At 42.6% G+C, this 19,437-nt stretch overlaps 1 protein-coding gene across 2 annotated transcripts in view; it reads left to right on the top strand.

The window, feature by feature from the left end:
* Positions 1-19,437, top strand: part of BRINP2 (BMP/retinoic acid inducible neural specific 2) — a 137,849-nt gene that overhangs the window by 106,506 nt on the left and 11,906 nt on the right. For both annotated transcript variants that reach the window (XM_049868518.1, XM_049868517.1), the window contains exons 3-4: positions 7,221-7,411; positions 8,467-8,675. In XM_049868518.1, coding sequence (XP_049724475.1) covers positions 7,221-7,411; positions 8,467-8,675 — 400 coding nt within the window. The remainder of the gene's footprint in view (positions 1-7,220; positions 7,412-8,466; positions 8,676-19,437) is intronic.

The following is a 19,437-nucleotide window of genomic DNA, read 5'->3' on the forward strand; positions in this document are numbered from 1 at the left end:
GAATCAGCTTGATGGCAACAAGTTTGATTTTTGGTTTGTCACTTACTAACTGTGTGACTTTATGAAGTTACTTTCTTAACCTGAGTCTCGGCTTCCTTTAAAATGAAGGAAATAATACTACTATCTCAAAGGTTATTGAGATGATAAAAATATATTAATCATGTAAAGTGATAAACAATTCCTGGCACATAGTAAGTGTTTAATCAATGCTAGGCGTTGTTGCGATTGTCACCATCAGCGGAGTTGCTGTTAATAGCACAGGGAGAAAGTCAGGGCACTGACTTGTTCTGGTTCTGCTACTACCTGGTTATATACTGCTTTAGGCAAACCACTTACCCTCTCTGTTTTGTGGTTTTCTCATAACATGAGAGGATTGGAATAGAGCTTCCCAACCAGTGTGTGTGTTGGCCCCTAGGCACACTGCAAATGGATTACAGGTATGTCAACATATTGATCCTCTCAGCCCCTGGGGAACTGCACAAGTCTGGGTAGCAGGACTCTTGTGCTAGTCTCTGGTCTGAGCAGCCTCACTCATTTATCCCAATGTGGCAGAGAAATAGAACTTTCAATGCACACAGTAATGCGAAAAAGATTGGCAAGTATTACTCAAATGTTTCTTCCAGTTCTCACAGCCCAGCTTTCCCTCTTGGTAGTTGTGTGACACCAGGCAAATTGCTTAGTTTTCTGAGCTTTGAGTTCCTCATTTAAGTAAGATATACTCAAAAATTTACTGGTTTGAATAAAATATGTGATTTTTCAAGTCCGATGTTGGACATAAGAAAATGAAGAGTTGGTAAAAATGCAAAGCTCCAAGATTGTTGTTTCTTTTGGGGATCTTTAACACTATGAATATGATACATGTGGCAGAAATTTATCAGACCCATTGCAGAGGAATGGCACTGTTGATCATCAACATTTGGTTGTAAAGCACAGCAGAGCTTGAACTGGAGTTCTTTGGTCACTGGGCTTCGAAGTGCAGTTAAAGTACACAGTCATTGGAAGTTGTCCATGTTTACTGAAGACAATGTAAGAGGATGCAGTCTTGGTTTACCAAGGCAAAAGAATATGCCAGCGATATGTTGATTTATATAAACCAACCCCATGCATAAAATGATACCCATAAATTACATTTTTATAAATATAGACAGTAGAAAAGCCAGACTTAATGGTCTGGCTGAGATTGGAGGAACCCTGGAGGGCATGGTCCCTGGACCTTCTGTTAGCCCAAGACTGGAACCATTACCAAATCTAACTCTTCAGACAGGAGTTGGACTGGGCTATAGAACAGAAAATGATACCGGTAAGGAGTGAGTTTCTTGGCTCAAGTAGACCCATGAGACTATGTGGGCAGCTCCTGTCTGGAGGCAAGATGAGAAGGCAGAGAAGTACAGAAGCTGGCTGAATGGATGCGGGGAATACAGGGTGGAGAGGAGGAGTGTGCTGTCTCATTAGGGGGAGAGCAACTAGGAGTACACAGCAAGGTGTATATAAGTTTTTTTATGAGTGACTGACTTGATTTGTAAACTTTCACTTAAAGCACAATAAAAAAATGTAAATACAGACAAAATTTTCCATTGATACGGTATACATATTGAGAAATGTTCTACCTTCATATCAGATCAATTGCTAATTGGGTGTTGCTTCTATGTATTCTCACCCTGTAAGTTTTTATTTTTTTAATCAAGGCGTCATTAGTTTGCAAACAACTAAAGGATTAGGAGAGCTATGGCATAGGATAAGTGACTTGGACGATCACTCACTCAACAAAAATATATTGATCATCTAGTATGTGCCCACATTGTTCTAGTGCTGTAAATATAGAGTTGAACAAGACAGAAAAAAATCCCTGTTACCAGAGTTTACTTTCAAGTGGAAGAAAAAGGTAATAAAAAATTATATTATGTCAGGTAGTGCTAAAAAGAAACATGAGGACAGAGCCTGGGGACAAAATGGGCCCTCTAATGGACAGGATGGTCAGAGAAAGCTTCTCTAAGGAGGTTGTTTGAGCAGTCCTGAATGTCTGAGTAAGCCATGTGACTCAATTTTCGCTTATTGTATTTAATTAAAGTGGGACCCACCTTGAGGCTAGTAGTCTTTCCTTGCAGTGAAGGGCTTAGACTATTGTATACAAACAAATAAACAAACAAAACAAACCCATTGATTCTGACTGATAGGGACCCTAAAGGGCAGGGTAGAACTGCCCCATCGGGTTTCCAAGGAGCAGCTGATGAATTTGAACTGCTGACCTTGTGGTTATCAGCCGAGCTCTCAGCCGCTACATTCCACCAGTGTTCCAAATAATAAGATAGAAAATCTTTATTAGTTAATGCTGCCTAAGCATGGCGTACCCCAAAAGAGGAATGCTGGGTTTGATGACCCTAAGTTTCTTTTTGTTAATCAGATTTTACAATTCTCATCAACGCAATTATCTATTAGCCAAAATGAGAGTATACAAGTTCTCACTCAGTCAATTGGAAATGAGATCCAGCAACTGTTTTTTATTCTGCAGTGGGATTTGGGATAGAAAACATTTTTGACAAATACCCTGCACTTTAATTAAAGTTTAGCATTTCCTACACAAAGGAAATAACTGATAATGTATTATTATGACCCTGCCTGCTTAAATAAAGCCACACAGTGGGAATCTTTAAAGACTTCATTGGAACCATGAATTATTATTCACTCATTTTCCTTTGTTTCCTTAGTAATGTTTGGCACATGTCCTTCCTCTCCGTTTTAGTTTCTAGAGCTGGATGGAGGGATTCCATATCCTGAAATTGTGCATACATTTTTATCTCTTTTGTTTTTCTGCAGTCCTGTGATTTGCCTTCCCTGGATTTTGGAGGAAGTTAGACCAAGGCTTAGCACTGTCACCATGTGCAGAGTTGGGGTGGGTGAGGGGGTTGTGAAGACTTTGTATGTTGTTCTTTCCTAAGGCAGTGGAGGAGTTCTCGTGGTACAGTGGCTATGAGCTCAGCTGCTGACCAAAAGATCAGCAGTTCAAATCCACAAGTCACTCCCTGGAAACCCTATGGGGCAGCTCTACTCTGTCCTATAGGGTCACTATGAATTGGAATTGACTTGATGGCAATGGATTTAGTTTTAAGGCAGTGGAGCTGGTCCTTAACAGTATAGTTTGAGATACAGTGGAAAACTCCCTCCTTATAATGGATATGATTCTTTAAGTGTCATCTCAGGACAGATATTCCCCCTCAAAATATATGTCCCCTTTAAAATGCAAACATTTCATTTAGAAGTAAAACATGAAGATTAAAATCTTAGGTGGGACTGAAAAGGAAATTTTCCATCTTCTGGAATAGGAGTTCTCAAAATGTGGGTACTTCTAGTCCCTTTCAGGGGTTCCATGTTGTCATTTGCGCTGAAGGTGCAAAAACAATGGTGGGTGAGACTGTTGACATCTTAATTTGAATAAAGGCACTAGTAGTCGTGTATTCATCATGACATACTTGAACTTTAAAAAATGTATATATATGTGTGTATATATATATACACATACATGATGATGATGATAATGACTAATACTGTTGAGTCAATTCTGATTCATATCGACCCTATAGGACAGATTAGAACTGCCCCATCTGGTTTCCAAGGAACAGCTGGCCAATTCAAACTGCCGACCTTTTTGTTAGCAGCCAAATACTCAACCACTGTGCCACCAGGGCTCCATATATATACATATGCATATATGATATACAGATATAAACATATACATATATATGTGTGTATGTCTTTACAACAGATTATGTCTGTGTAAGTATTTTTATGCAAATAACGTGCACCTTCTGTTTGTTTGCCAACTTCAATCTACCCTGCAAAGTATTTTTGTGAGCACTGCTATGCCAATTTCTTTTTACATGTTGCTGTTAGATGTTTTTTGCATGTTTTTGTAACCAAACCCATTGCCACTGAGTCAATTCTGACTTGTGATGACTCCACATGCTAGCTACATTTAAGAATGCCCTTGGAGAAAGACAGCACACAATACAGGGGAGGTCAGCACAATTGGACTAAACCAAAAGCCAAGAAGTTTCCTGAATAAACTGAATGCTTCGAAGGCCAGCATAGCAGGGGCAGGGGTCTTGGGACCATGGTTTCAGGGGACATCTAAGTCAATTGGCATAATAAAATCTATTAAGAAAACATTCTGCATCCCACTTTGAAGAGTGGCTTCTGGGGTCTTAAATGCTAGGAAGCAGCCATCTAAGATGCATCAATTGGTCTCAACCCACCTGGATCAAAGGAGAATGAAGAACACCAAGGACACAAGGCGATTACAAGCCCAAGAGATAGAAAGGGCCACATGAACCAGAGACTACATCACCCTGAGACCAGAAGAACTAGATGGTGCCCGGCTACAACCGATGACTGCCCTGACAGGGAACAAAACAAACAACCCCTGAGGGAGTAGGAGAGCAGTGGGATGCAGACCCCAAATTCTCATAAGACCAGACTTAATGGTCTGACTGAGACTAGAGGGACCCCAGGGGTCATGGCCCCCAGACCTTCTGTTGCCCCAGTACAGGAACCATTCCCGAACCCAACTTTTCAGACATGGATTGGATTGGACAATGGGTTGGAGAGGGATGCTAGTGAGGATTGAGCTTCTTGGATCAGGTGGACACTTGAGACTATGTTCGCATCTCCTGCCTAGAGGGGAAATGAGAGAGTGGAGGGGGTTAGAAGCTGGCGAAATGGACACAAAAAGAGAGAGTGGAGGGAGAGAGCGGGCTGTATCATTAAGGGGAGAGTAATTGGGAGGGCATAGCAAGGTGTATATGAGTTTTTGTGTGAGAGACTGACTTGATTTGTAAACTTTCACTTAAAGCACAATAAAAGTTATAAAAAAAAAAAGATGCATATTGGATTCCAGTAAAAATTAATAGTTTGTAGACTTTAAAAGATAAAATGTCAATAAATTATATTTATTATTAAAAAAAAAAGAACGCCCTTGGAGCAGTAAAATTTAATTTTATTAAATCTTGATCCTTGTGAATCTGTCTTTTGGTATGCATGCCAAATTGAGAAGTACACAAAAAGCACTTCTACGGCATACCAGAGCATAATGGTTGTCTCAAAGGAAAATACTTGTGTGATTGTTTTGAGTTGTGAGGTGAACTAGCTGCTTATTTCATGGAACCCTATTTTTTCTTGAAAGAACAACCAACAGGCAAACTATGATTATTCAGACTTGAGTGTTTGGCAAACATTTTCTCAAAAAATTAATCAAGTGATCCTTCAGCCAAAGATTAGACAGGTCCATAGAACAAACAGTAATACACATAGTTCAACCATGCATATAAGACTAAATGGGCACAACAACCCAGGGGCAAGGACGAGAAGGCAGGAGGGGACAGAAAAGCTGGATGAATGGAAATGGGGAACCCAAGGTAGAGACGGGAAGAGTGTTGACAAGTCGCAGGGTTGGCAACTAATGTCACAAAACAGTATGTATATGGTTTAATGGGAAACTAATTTGCTCTGAAAACCTTCAACTAAAGCGCAAAAAAAAAAAAAAAAGAATGAAGTGAGCCTGTGTCTTCAAGGAAAAGAAACGAACAATATTTGTTACCAATGATAAAATTTAAGCTTTCAAATAAAAATTTCAAATTTTGACAACCTCATAGTCATCATTGTGAACCTGATGACTTCCCCATATTTAAAGATTTTTCTGATGAGATTAATGGTGGTACTACCAAATGTGATTTTTGATATTATAATGAAAAGTATCAAAATGTGGAAGATCTGTATAACTCATTGATCCTATATTTTCCAGATGACCAATGTATGATGTTACAAAATCACACAGGGTAAAAAGATCCATTCAAAGTGCAAGACCAACGGGTTTTACTGTATCAGTGCATGAAAAATTCACTGATGGGGTCTCAGATTCCACTATAACTAACCTTTAAGAAACTACCATTTATGGGGTTTAGTGTGGTACCAAAGAAGAATGTCCACAGTTATCTGAAAAGGCCATTAAAATACTCCTTCCTTTTCCAACTAGATTATCTGTGTGAGGCCAGATTTTCTTCATAAACTTTGGCCAAAACAACATATCACAACAGATTGAGTGGAGAAGCAAATATGAGAATGCAGCTGTCTTCTACTAAGCCAGATATTAAAGAGATTCTCAAAAATGCAAAGCAATGCTAAATTTGTTTTGCTTCAGAACATGTAGTTATTTTCATAAAAATATGTTATTTATGTTCATGTAATTGGTTTATTATTATTATCTTTAAATGAAATACTACAAAAATAAATTTTAAAATTCTCAGCTTTAATTTCTCAAGAGCTATGTCCGTATGAACAAACATGGGGGACTCAATCATTTTTAAGAGAGCAAAGGGGTCGTAAGGCCTAAAACTTTGAGAGCTGTTGTTCCAGACCAACCTTCTGGCTTTACAGATGAGTAAACTCAGGTCCTGATGGCTGATGTGACTCAGTCACAGGGTGGCAGCTGTGACTAGACCACATCTCTGCAAACCACTGTTCCACTGTTTTTTCTACATTGCTAACCATGACTGGGAGCCCTGGTGGTACAGTGGTTAAGCACCTGGCCGCTAACTGAAAGGAGGTGGTTAGAACCCATTAGCTGCTCCGTGAGAGAAAGATGTGGCAGTCTACTTCCATAAAGATTCACAGCCTTGGAAACCCTATGGTCAGTTCTGCTCTGTCCTATAGGGTCACTATTCATCAGAAACCACTCCATGGATGGGCGTCGGTTTTGTTTTTTAACCATGACTACCCACGACTACCTCCTTGTAAATAAGCTAATCAGCTACTTCGCAATGAGAAACCTGGGTGGTAGTAGGCTCTGATGGTGGTCAGCTAACATTGGTCTATCTCACAGCCTGGGAATGAGAGACTAGATGAGAGGCCAAGAACCTCTTTCAGATATTGGGTGCCTCCATCTGGGCTGAGAGGAGAAGAAAAGGTGCAAGTTGAGGAAGATCTGTACTTGATTCAGATTTTATGCCTCTTTTTCTGAAATGGAGGCCTGGTGGTATAATGGTTAAGAACTCAGCTTCTAAGTAAAAGGCCAGCAGTTGGAATCTACCAGGTGCTCCTTGGAAACCCTATGAGGCAGTTCTCCTCTGTCCTGTAGGGTCACTATGAGCCAAAATTGGCTCCACGCAATGGGTTTCATTTTTTTTCTGAAATACACTGAGCTTTTCCGTATTCCTTGGCTTTTCCTCCAGAGAGTTTGCCCGCTGGAAAGTAAACAGCTTGGCTCTGGAAAGGAAGGATTTTTTCAGTTTGCCATTGCCTCTTGCCCCAGAGTTCGTCCGGAACATCCGCCTCCTTGGAAGGAGACCCAACCTACAACAGGTTACTGAAAACCTCATCAAAAAGTACGGCACTCATTTCTTACTTTCTGCCACACTTGGAGGTAAGCAACATTACGACCTCACACTAACTGTGTCCCAGATCATTTAAAATAGCTTGAAGACCCATTAAGTATAGCTCCAACAGTCTTCCTGGGCCTTTTGTTTTTCTCGGTCCATTGTTGCATGAGAAATGTTTTTGAGACCAATTCAGCCTCTTGTCTTCCAAATTCACCCCAGAACATGGCTATTTAATTATAAACATCCCATTGGGGAAAGATGGGGTTTAAGGAGGTTGGGATGAACATGCCAGCAGGGGGCGCTCCCAGTTTTCCTTTGACTGAGCCACTAACCCCGAGCCTAGTATTTGCTGACTACAGTTGTCAGTTGTCAGACCCATAGGCAAAGAAGTAGATGCTGTTGAGTCCTCGATCCCTGCTTCCTCCCTGTAAGGATTGGTAACCAACCAAACCACTTCCAACGTGTTCATAACGCTGGACTGGGTGCGGGCAGGGGTGGGGGTGGGATGGTACAACAAGTGGCTAGGACCCAGGGCAGAATCAAAAGCTCTGAAGAGGCAGAGTCCTCTGCCTCTTCAGAGCAGGATTAACTATAACATTTAGCTCACTGTGTGATGGGCAAAAAGAAGCTCCCCAAGGGTTCAGGCCAGCTGCCGGCATGTGGTAGGTGTTGAGTATTTGATGGGGAAGAGGGCAGTTGAGCTTCAAGGCTTTTGCCCTTTCTGAGGAAGCAGAAATATCCATGGTGACTTCTTATAAACAACTTGAGAGAGAGAATTCTGTCTCCCCCATGGAGGCAGATTGCCTGAGACAGAGATCAATAGATGTTAAATGGATAAGCTGGGTCTGCTGGCTGGGCTTTAGGAGACTTAAAGAACTAAGGAAGAAAAGGAAGGCCTCTCAGGCAGCAAGGCTGTCACCCTGTGACACAGTCTGATGAGATTATTCTAAAGATGCTAAGAGATGGGGGAAGAGGGTGACAGTAGGAGCAATGGGCTCCCTCTTAGTTCTGGCTATCTTGGACAGGGGTTTTGTGCTCTTTCTGTTAGGGTACTAGGAAGCATAAGGCCCCACCAATGAACCCCTGTTGTTTGCTATAGGAGAAGAATCTCTGACCATTTTTGTGGACAAGCGGAAGCTGAGTCGAAAGACAGAGACAGGAGGAGGTGCCCCTGTGGCCGTGGGCAGTGGAAACAGCTCTGCTGTGTCCCTGGAGACCCTGCACCAGTTGGCGGCCTCCTACTTCATCGACAGAGAGAGCACACTGCGACGGCTGCACCATATTCAGATAGCTACAGGGGCCATCAAGGTAACGGCCTGAGAGGGGCTGGTGGGGCAGGAGTGGGGAGGGACAGGCAGAGAGAAACCACAGGTGAGGCCAGAGCCTTAACCACCTCCAGGTCAGCCAGGCCTGCCTGATCTAAGAGGGAAGAATGCTTTCTGATGGAAGGTACAACCAGCCCTTAAACATGGTCTGGATCTTTCATTCCACAGCAAATATACATGTAGCATCTGGATCTATTTATGTAGATGCTACTCTATTTGTGTAGCATCTACCCAGGCTCCAACCGAGGGACTGTAGTGAAAAAGACAGACAAGGTCACTACTCTCACAGAAGTTACACTCTAGAGGGAAATGAAGAGAATAAACAAGTAAAAAAAAAAAAAAATAGCAAAGTAATTTCAAACAATAATATGAAGAAAAGAGAGTCATAAGGTACAGATATCCTGGGGTAAAGGGAGGGAGCAGCTAATATTAGCTATATTGGTCAGGGGAAAGTATTCTGGGGTTTTGACTTTGAGGCTGAGATTTCAATGATAAGAAGCCAGCTGTGTGTAGATCTGAGAGAAGAGGGTTCAGGCAGAGGGAACAGTAACTGCTAAGGCCCTGAAGTAGGAACCAGCTTGGTATCTTGGTGGAACACAGAGAAGACTGATGTGACACTGGTACAGTATGAGGTTGAAAAGGAGTCCAGAGCTAGATTACATGCCTGTGATAGGAAATGCTTGTATAATTCCAAGTGCAGTGGAAACCATTGGAGAGTTTTAAGCAGGGGGGTGATATGATCTCACGTGTGTTTGAAAAAAGATCAATAGTTATTGTGATTATAATAACTATGACCCCCATCCCATCTTCTCTACTTCCCTGTAACCTGTTGCCCTCAAATAGATTCTGACTCATAGCGACCCTATAGGACAGAGTAGAACTGCCCCATGGAGTTTCCAAGGAGCACCTGTTGGATTCAAATTGTGACCTTTTGGTTAGCAGCTGTAGCTCTTAACCACTATGCCACCAGAGTTTCCCTTCCTTACTTACATGAAGAAAACTTCTAGGAAAGTTCTTATTGTTTTAGGGAAGAGAAGACTAGTGGGGAAAAAAAAACAAAACCTGGGAATGTCAGTTATAGTTTTACTTTAAGTATTAAGTTGGGGTGGTAAGTAGAGGTGAACCTTATCTGATATCCTGCTTTTATCCCATTTGAAATTCATAAGAAATTTTTTCATTTATTTATTCATTCAATAAATATTTTATTGAGTATTTATTATGTGCCAGACACTATTCTGGGTTTTGGGAATACAAGAGTGAACAAAACAAAGTCTCTGCCCTCATGAAGCTTAAATATTATTGACAGAGACATAATTAGGTAAATATGTAATGTCAAGTGGTGACTAATGGTATGAAAAAATAAAGGCAGGTAAAGGGATAGAAATTGATGGGGACATGGTGCTTTGGAGAAGACCTGTCTGAAGAGATGCCATTTAAGCACAGACTGAACGAAGTGAAGGAGTGAGCACATGGTTATATTGAGTGAGACCATTCTAGGCAGAGGGAACAGCAACTGCAATTGCCCTCAGGTAGGAGTGTGCTTGGTATGTTTCAGGAACTCCAAGGAAGGCAGTGCAGCTGGAGTGGAACAAAAATGGGTGGGGGATCAACTGAGGGATGAGACTGCAGAGGTTGTAGGAGCCAGATCATGGAGGGTCTTACTGCTTAAGGCGGTGGGAGGAAAGGCGGATCCTGTAGACCAAAACAGTGGCAATTTCAGTGGTCAAGATGAGAAAAAATGGTGGCTTGGGCAAAGGCAGTGGTGTAGAGGTAAGGAGAAGTTAGTAGATTCAGAATATATTTTGATGGTAGAGCCTACGGTATTAGCTAATAGGCTGGAAGAAAGAAGTCATGAATGAATGCAAGATTTTTGGCCAGAGCAACCAGATGAACAGTGATTTCATTTGCTGAGAAGGATGACACTGGGAGGAGGTACAGATTTGAAGCAAATAAATCAAGAGTTTGGTTTAGGCATGTTGAATTTGACATTACTATTAAAAGACATCCAAAAAGATATATCTAAGAGGCAGTTGGATATAAACACCGGGATTTCAAGAGAAAAGTCACTACTGGAGACACAAATTTGGCATACAAATATACACATATATAGATGAAATTTGAAACTATGGGAAAAGATAAGATCCCCAAGAAAGTGAATGTAGTTAGAAAAGCAGCTCTAGGGCTGAGTTTGAGGCACCTCAATATTCAGAAATTGAGAAGTGAAGAAAGATCTAATACAGGAGGATGAGACACAACAGAGAGGGATGAAGAAAACCAGACTAAGTGGGGTCACTACAGCCAGTTGAAGAAAGTGTTTCACAAAAGAAAGAGTGAGCAACTGTGTTAAAAGCTACTGAGAAGTCACTAAGATGAAGATTCAGAGTTGACCTTCGATTTGGCAACCAGGAGGCAACTGGCAGCCTGGGTGAGAGCAGTCTCAGTGGCATGGAGGGTATAAAAACCTTAGTGGAGAAGGTTCAGGGGAGAAAGCATAGTGGGTGATCAGCGATAAGAAAAGACCACTATTAAATGGCTTTTATGTTAAGACAAACAGAAAAATGGGTGATAGCTGGAGAGGAATGAAGGGTCGGGGAGGTTGTGTTTTTGTTTGTAAGATGAGAGATATCCTAAGATATTGTAAGTTGACTGAAATGATTCAGTAGGAAGGTAAAAATTGATGGTGAATGGGAGACAGGATAGTTGCAGAGTAGGTGAGAGGGGTTGATATTCTGTGCATGAATGGACGGGCTGGCCATATAGAGGAGCATGAACACTTCATCCTTTATAACAAGATGCAGTCTGGAGTACACAAGGACAAATGCTGGTAGGATGGTAGGTGTGGTGGTGTGGGAGGATGAGGATATTCTCTTCTGAATGAGTCTATTTCTCTTCTGATTGATTCTATTTCCTTGACGAAACAAGAAACAAAGACTTTAAAAGTAAGAAAGAGAAAATGGTTGCTGAAGAGAGAGAAGAATGTATGAAATGATCTTCTCAGAGAGTAGGAACATCAATTGGCTAGCTAAGTGTAGTGGACTGCTAGGTAGCACTGAGGGCCCACTTGGGACATGTGGTCCTGATTATAATATGAGACTAGTCAGTGTAGTTCCGGGTTTTATCAGGTACATTCAGCAGTTCCTGTACAGACAGCCATGGAATAGATTGGAGAGTTGAGTTTAACCAGGATGTGTGTGTACGTGTGTATGCGTGTGTGCGTGTGTATGTGTGTGTGTGTGCGTGAGTGTGCACACAAGATGAAAGAAAAAAGAGGCAAAGGAATTAAGAGTATATACAGGGGAGTGATTATAGTGATAACCAATGAATCTAAGTCGGGCAAGGAGGGAAAAGAGGCCATTAAGGGCTGATAGAAAGTGAAAAGTTGATCGGGTCAAAGGTTTAGAAGTCTAAGTAAGTTTGATGACTTGTTAGAGAAAGTAGGAGAGTGTGATACTTAAAATTGAGATTATAGGGGGAGGGAAGTTACCATTAATATTAGGTTCTAGGGCATGGGCATGGGTGACTAAGAAAGGGTTGGAGCACAAGGTGAAGGCGTGAGGTGAGGAGGTCAGGGAACTGAGAGGCCAGCGTATTGAAGGATTATCTGTACAGATGCAAGGTCAACCTGAATGATACAGACCTAGTGTGGTAAGAAAGACAGTAAGCTTAATACTAAAAAATCCTCAATGAATGAGGAGGAATAGCAAGAAAAATAGACTGCAACAAGGAGAGGTATTGGGTGATAGAGTTCTGATGGAATATGCAAGGAGCTAGAGGTGGCTAGGGAGGAACAGTGGTCACAATACCCACAGTGAAGAGCATGGAGGACCCACATCACTTCCACTCCTAAGGAAGGTGAGGTGTGGGAAAGAAGACAGCCACTACCAGAGAAGACTGCGGGGGAAGCGTGTTCTCAGGGTCAGCAAGCTGTGGTTAGGGCACAAAGGTGAAGGGGACTCTTAAGAAGAGATTGCGGTTATAGGATTTTGTGCTGAGGGTTGCTCATAAGACCCAGAAGGCACAATGAAAGTCAGTTAAAGAGATGGAGTCAGATTAGGGGATGTGCAGTGTCTGCAATGAGCATCTGAGAGGAGGCTGACTAGAGTTAACAGGAATGTGGGGCCCTGTGTGGTGAAAACAATTTATGCCTTCAGCTGCTAACCAAGGTTGGCGGTTTGAGGCCACCCAGAGGTGCCTTGGAAGAAAGGCCTGGTGATCAACTTCTAAAAAATCATTCATTGAACATGTATGGAGTAAAGTTCTACTCTGACATACATGAGGCTGCCATGAGTCAGTATCTACTCAACGGTAATTGGTAGGGCACATTTAGGGACTAGAGTATTACCCATAAACCAAACCCATTGCCATAGTTTATTCCGACTCAAAGAAACCCTATAGGACAGAGTAGAAGTGCTCCATCAGGTTTCCAAGGTTGCAATCTTTATGAAAGTAGACAGCTACATCTTTCTCCTGCACGGCACCTGGTGAATTTGAACCGCTGACCTTTTGGTTAGCAGCAGCTGATAGGCAGCTTAAAATGATGAAAGAGGGACTTTTGGTACTTGGAGAGGGCTTTATCAAAAGGACAGAACTCTATGTAATGATCCCCTTCCCCATTCAGTCCAGCAGTGGGCTGTGTCAAAGCTGAAGAAGAGTTGGTCTTATAAGGAAATGAAAGGTATGCTTGAATCAGTACCTCAAAGGTCTCATTAATGCTCCTTCTTATCCTTCGACCTGACCAACTTTTCACTTTCTATCATCCTCTAATGGCCTCATGTCCCTCTTTGCCTGATTTAAATTCCTTGGTCCACCACTGTAAGTACTTCCTTGCATATACCTTCAACTTACCCTTGGCCTCCTTTTTATGTCCATTGCCATCCCCTAATTCAGGACTTTTTCAATTTTTACCTGATTTTCTCACACTATCCTTTTAACCAGCCTTCCTGTCTTCATCCTAAGCTTTTCTCCCTTATTCAATCTCTATGCTGCTACCATGAGTACACATCATGGCATTGTATCATCCCCCTACTTAAAACACTCCAATGGCTCCCAATAGTACATGGGTCAGAGCCCAAGCCGCTGTACCACGGTGGCAGTGTGCCACAATGGAATGAACATAGTCTGAGCTCTACCATTGCTCATGGTGTGGCTTTGACCAAGTTTCCAAATTTCTCTGAACCTCAGTTTGCTTATCTTAAAACTGTTGGACAATTCTACTTTGAAGGATTGTGGTGAGGATTAAAGAAAATATATATATATATTTATATATATATACATAAAGCATCAACCGTAGCACAATTGGAGCTTGGGAAGTAATAATTATTCTTCCTCTAAACATAGCTAAAGACCATTGGAAATGTATCCCTGCTGTCTTCTAGTCTCATCTCTCAGCAGTCCTTTCCCACCCTTTCCCATCTCCATCCTCCACCCTCCATCCGTACCTTACAGCCCAGTCATCCCTAACCACAAATCTTCCCTCAAATATGCCATGCTCTCATATTTCCCTTCCCTGGCACCTGCCGTTTGCTTTTCTTGCAATGCTTGTCTGTTCACCTGAGTGGCTCTTCCTCACCTTTCTTTGATCAGCTCAAAAAGGTACCTCTTTTGTGAAGTCTTTCCTAACTCCCCAGGTAGATATATGCCCCTCTTCAGTGTTTCAAGCATATGCCTCTTTTATGGAAGTTATCATTTTCAACTGTAATTTCCAGCTAACATGATCTCCACATGAGACTGTGTAGTCATGGTGGGAGGGACTGTATCTTATTCATCTTTGATTCTCAGTAGCCAGTACAGAGCTTGTCACAATATGGGTAAGAGTTTGTTGAAGGAATGGATAAATAAATAAATCGCTGAACATGGCATTTCCCATATAGGTTAGGCTCTTCTGCTTAGTGTGTGTGAAAGTGTACGTAAATATGTTGAGTTGCAAGAAATAGAAATCTACTCAAGGTTGCTTCAGTGTACGATGGTTTATTAAGAAGAACTCTGATGAAGAATATCATAGATCTTCAAGGAGAAGGCACTAAACCCCATTCAGACACATGAGACTTAGAAAAGGAGGTCATGCCCTCAGGTTACTCCCTCTGTTTCTTGTTGGAACCCACATCTCTTCTTTTTCTTCAGCATCTGCTTCATCTTCCTGCTTCTCTTGTCAGAGTTATTTTTTCCCTTTATTCCAGACTTTTCTGTGCCTGAGTTACTTCAGCTTGCATGTAGCTTTGCCTTGCCATGGAGCTGACCTTGGCCCTGACGGGACATTATCTTTCCCCTTCATCTCTCAGCAAGTACCATCAGGGCAAGGCCCACTCCCTTGTTCATTGTATCCTCAGTTTCTGGCACATAAGAGATGCTTGAAAATTATTTATTAACCCAATTTCATAAGTGTCCATAATCGCCCTGTCATTTCTTTTTTCTCTCGGTATCACAATTATAAATCCCCTTGAGGAACACAAAAACCTGTTTCTGACTCCACCTTTAGATCAGTACAAGGAATGAGGGCTGCAGAGCTTCAACCATGGCTGACTGGACCCACCCTTTCATGAAGTTTATGGGTAATGGCATGAGGAGTGGGCAGGCATCCCAAAACATGTCTAGTATAGTGCCTGTACTTTTCAGAACTACAGCCACTTTCCATCAGAATTCCTCCAGTCATAAACTGAATGTGAGATGACTGCTAGGCTTCCACTGGGCTGATTGTCCTGAGGTTTTCTCTGTCTAGAAGCACAATGGCTTCCCCCTATGTGAAAAAATTCAGAGAGCCATGAGAAAACAAGGATCATTTAGTGTTCTCTCCCACTTCCACTCCCCCAGTCCTCTATCTCTATACCATTGAGGTCCAGAGACCGGACAAGACCTGTTCAAGGACACACTGCTAGACTCAAGAGCCAAGGGATATGATTTATCCCATCTCACAGCTCTGTTCACATGGTGGGACAGACCTGCCAATTTTGTCCTGTCAGTAAAGGTGTTCCACAGGAGACCATCTCTTTGCTCTAAAGCACTTAGCATTTACATATCTGTACAGTAAGGGCCAATAAGCTGGATGCACCCTGCAGCACATTCTTGCTAACTAACACTCTTTTGCTGGTGCTTCAACACCTGTCACCTACTTCTATCTACCGAACATTCCATAGCAGTAGCTGAGCTGGTTTCTAGCATAGTTGCTGCTCTGGATGGGGTGAGGGTAAGGAGAATGCTACTTACCTGCCTCTGCCTTAGTGAAGAAAAAATGTTTGAGCATTTCTGCTTGTTACTTGTTTCTCTAAGCAAGTGTGCACTTATTTTTTTCCATTCCATAGCAACTTCTTTGCACAAACATGGAGAAAAAGGTGCCCTGTCCTTTCTTGTTTATCCAACACATTCCTTCGAGACCCCACTGTACATCCCCTCCATTGCAACGCTCACCCTGATCAGCACCTATATTAGAGGATTTGTCACATTATACTGCAGCTGATTACATGCCTATCTGCCCCCCCCACACAGTGACAGTAGATGCCAGAGCAGTTGGACTCTGCAGCACCCCTGCGGTTCCAGGTCCCTTCACAGTGCCTGACATGTGGAGAGCTGCTCAAGAAAATGCTTGGTGGGTGAAGGCAAGCTGCATCGTTCAGTGGGAAACAAACTTACTCAAGTGAGAAGACTTGGAAATGATTCTTGGCTTTCATGCTTACTAGTTCTATGACAAGGAGCCTTGGTGGCACAGTGGTTAAGCTTAAAGTTCAGTAGTTTGAACCCACCAGGAGCTCTGTGGGAAGAACGACCAGCTCCTGGAAAGATTTCAGCCTAGGAAACCCCGTGGGGCAATTCTGCTGTGTCTTATAGGATTGCTATGATGACTCGATGGCCAAAGCCTTGTTTTTAAGTTTTATGACCTTGAGAAATTATTGAACTCCATTTCTCTCATCCATGAGTTGGAGTTAACAAGTATTTAGGTGACCTTGTACCCAGGCTTGCATTCGACCAAGATGGCTGCTCCAGTTATTAAAATTTTGAAACACTTCCATACCACCTGGCAAATACTTCTACCCTAATCTCCCGAGGGTTACCCTAACCACCTGTACCCCTCCCCTGAGACCCCCAGATTTCTCTTTGATAGTAACCAAAGGTCTATTGCACCTCAGAAGTCTCAGATCTCTGCTTTGGTACCATGGCTGGTACCTTTTCTAATTAGTCAATATGTTCCTGTTTTATTAGTTGTTAAATATTGTGAATACCACACCTGACTCAACCAGAGGTTAGGGGTGAGTCCAGGTGACATCGTTGTTGTTAGCTGCCAAGTTGGTCTCTGTCTCATGGTGACCTCATGCACAAAGGAATTAGACTGTTGTGATCCATAGGGTTTCCACTGGCTGATTTTTGGAAGTAGATAGGCAGCTTTTTCTTTCTAGTCTATCTTAGTCTGGAAGCTCTGCTGAAGCCTTTTTAGCCTCATAGCAATACGGAAGCCCCCACTGACGAATGGGTGCTGGCTGTGTTTGAGACACATTGGCCAGGAATTAAACCCAGGTCTCCTACCTGGAAGGTGAGAATTTTACCACAGAACCACCACTGCCCCTCTCTTCATATGATATTGTCCACATGAAAACACTTTACAAACTTTAAAGGGCTATATAATTTTATGCCATGTCTGTAATTCCCTGGAAGGTATCAGGGCCCAAAAGGTGGTGGTGGGGGCGGTGGGGGCGCAGGGCGAGAATGGAGCTGCTGTTTAGGTATAGCTTACTATCTATTTTATCAAAGGCTGAGTAAAGACTAGGCGGTGAGCATTTGAGATGCCTGTGAGCTAACTTAAGAAGGCCTGTACAAAAGCTCCAGTGGGCTTCAGAACAGCAAAATAGAGCATTTCTCACAAAACATCCTTAAAAAAAACAACTTGTCCGAATTCTTCACTACAGCAGCCTGGGACCCAATTTGCAGCTCTTTTAAGCACACTCGCCATCAGCTGTGCTCTCCCTGCACAGCTCTATTGCTTACAAATCGAAGCCCATTTTCCTGGGCTCTTAGCTTTGCAGGTGTCCCTCCAGGTAGGAAGAGAGTAGTGGGGGGAGTGGACGGTGGGGGAAGGATAGCAGGTTCTTTGAAATGAGGGTTCACAGGCCTTGTATTTATGAAAATTGGACGCGCTAATGAACCTGAGATCCATCAGGGCTTTCTGAAGGCAAGACAGGCACTGTCAACAAACCAATTAGCACACAATTATTTTCCCTTTCTGAGAGCTTATCTGAGGTGCTCTTTGAAAGTATATGTCCCTGAGTGAACTGCACTTTCCGTTACCTCTGTGGGCCCTCTTCATAATATGCTGGAGCTTTCTGCTTCTTCTACAGAGAAAGGTGTGGGGCTCTCTTGACCAACCCTCCAGAGACTCCAGGGCTTTCATCCCTTGGGGGTCTTAGGTCATCCTGCTGACTCAAGTCAGTGCTCGAGCAAAATCTACACAGGGACCCTCTCTAGCACCCTCCCTCCTTCTTACCTCCTTATTTTTAGGGAGGACAGGGATGGTTTCAGAGCAGGATGGCAATGGAAAGAGTTACGGCTTTGGGAAGGACCAAGTTAAACATGAGTGGACTTTTCTCATACGTGGAGATTGGGCTTCAGATGCTCCCCCTAAATGGAAATGAACATGGGATCCCGGCCTTTGTCTCTTCCTCATTCCCATCCTTGTGCCGCAATTTAGCAAGGTGAAGCTACTGACACATTTTCAATGACTTACCAATTGATTATCCTCTATTGGAACTGATCTTTGGAAAAAGCAGAGGAAAGGTTTAAAAAAAAAAAAAAAAGCACACAGCCAGTTCCAAAGTGCTAACCAAGATGGTGGGCAGATGGATTGGTGGTAGGTAATGATGGGGTAGAGATAAAAGAGAAGACAGGAAAGCTCGTATTGTGGCTGTTCTGTGACACCTCCTACTCCTTGGGAGATGTCCTACTTCTGTATAAGGCTTGTTAGCTCCCTCTCAGCCTGGATCTGGTGCTGGGGAGGGACCAACTTAGGTTGGGTAGATAGAAAAGCCATGCAGAGCTCAGCAACAATGGTGGCCAGGTTACATGGAGGCAAAGACAGGCAAATCTCCTAAATACCTGACCCCACTTCTGCCCTCAGCTCCAAGACAGGCAGACTTTCCCAGAATAGCAAGACTAGTCCTTACCAGGGATTTTAATAATGTAAAGAAAAGAAGGTTTCACCTTGAAACAAGGCTGGCTTTGCCTTCCCACGCCAGCCTGACAATGAGCCAATCACCCACTCACTCAATAGAGACATTATTCAGAGCCTATTGTCCACCTATAGGGTCACTATGAGTCGGAATCAACTCGATGGCAGTGGGTTTGGTTTTTCGGTTTATTGTCCAGCTGTGGAGGGAGGCAGGACTTTGTGTGACAGAATATTCGGATTATATAAACATTTCCACTTATCTATTATAGCTCCTTACTGGGAGGGACTGTGTCTCATTCATCAGTGAGTTCCTGATGATCCTTGAATATTTGTTAAAGGAATAAATGAGTGAATGAATGAAAGACAGAAAAAAATAAAAAGAGAGGACAGGAGGGAGGGAGGAAGGAAGGAAGGGAGAAAGTGTTGAATGAATCCCAGTCCTGCAAGTAACTAGCTGTATGACCTTGAATAAGTTATTTAATCTATCTGGCCTTTCTTATCTGTAATATAGGGATAATACTGCTGATTTCAAGCCAATACAATTTCTTTTGCTCCATCTTAGGCTTCTAAGAACAGGTAAGATTACTAAAATATACTG

Source organism: Elephas maximus, chromosome 24, assembly GCF_024166365.1.
Source record: "Elephas maximus indicus isolate mEleMax1 chromosome 24, mEleMax1 primary haplotype, whole genome shotgun sequence".
Lineage (NCBI taxonomy): Eukaryota > Metazoa > Chordata > Mammalia > Proboscidea > Elephantidae > Elephas > Elephas maximus.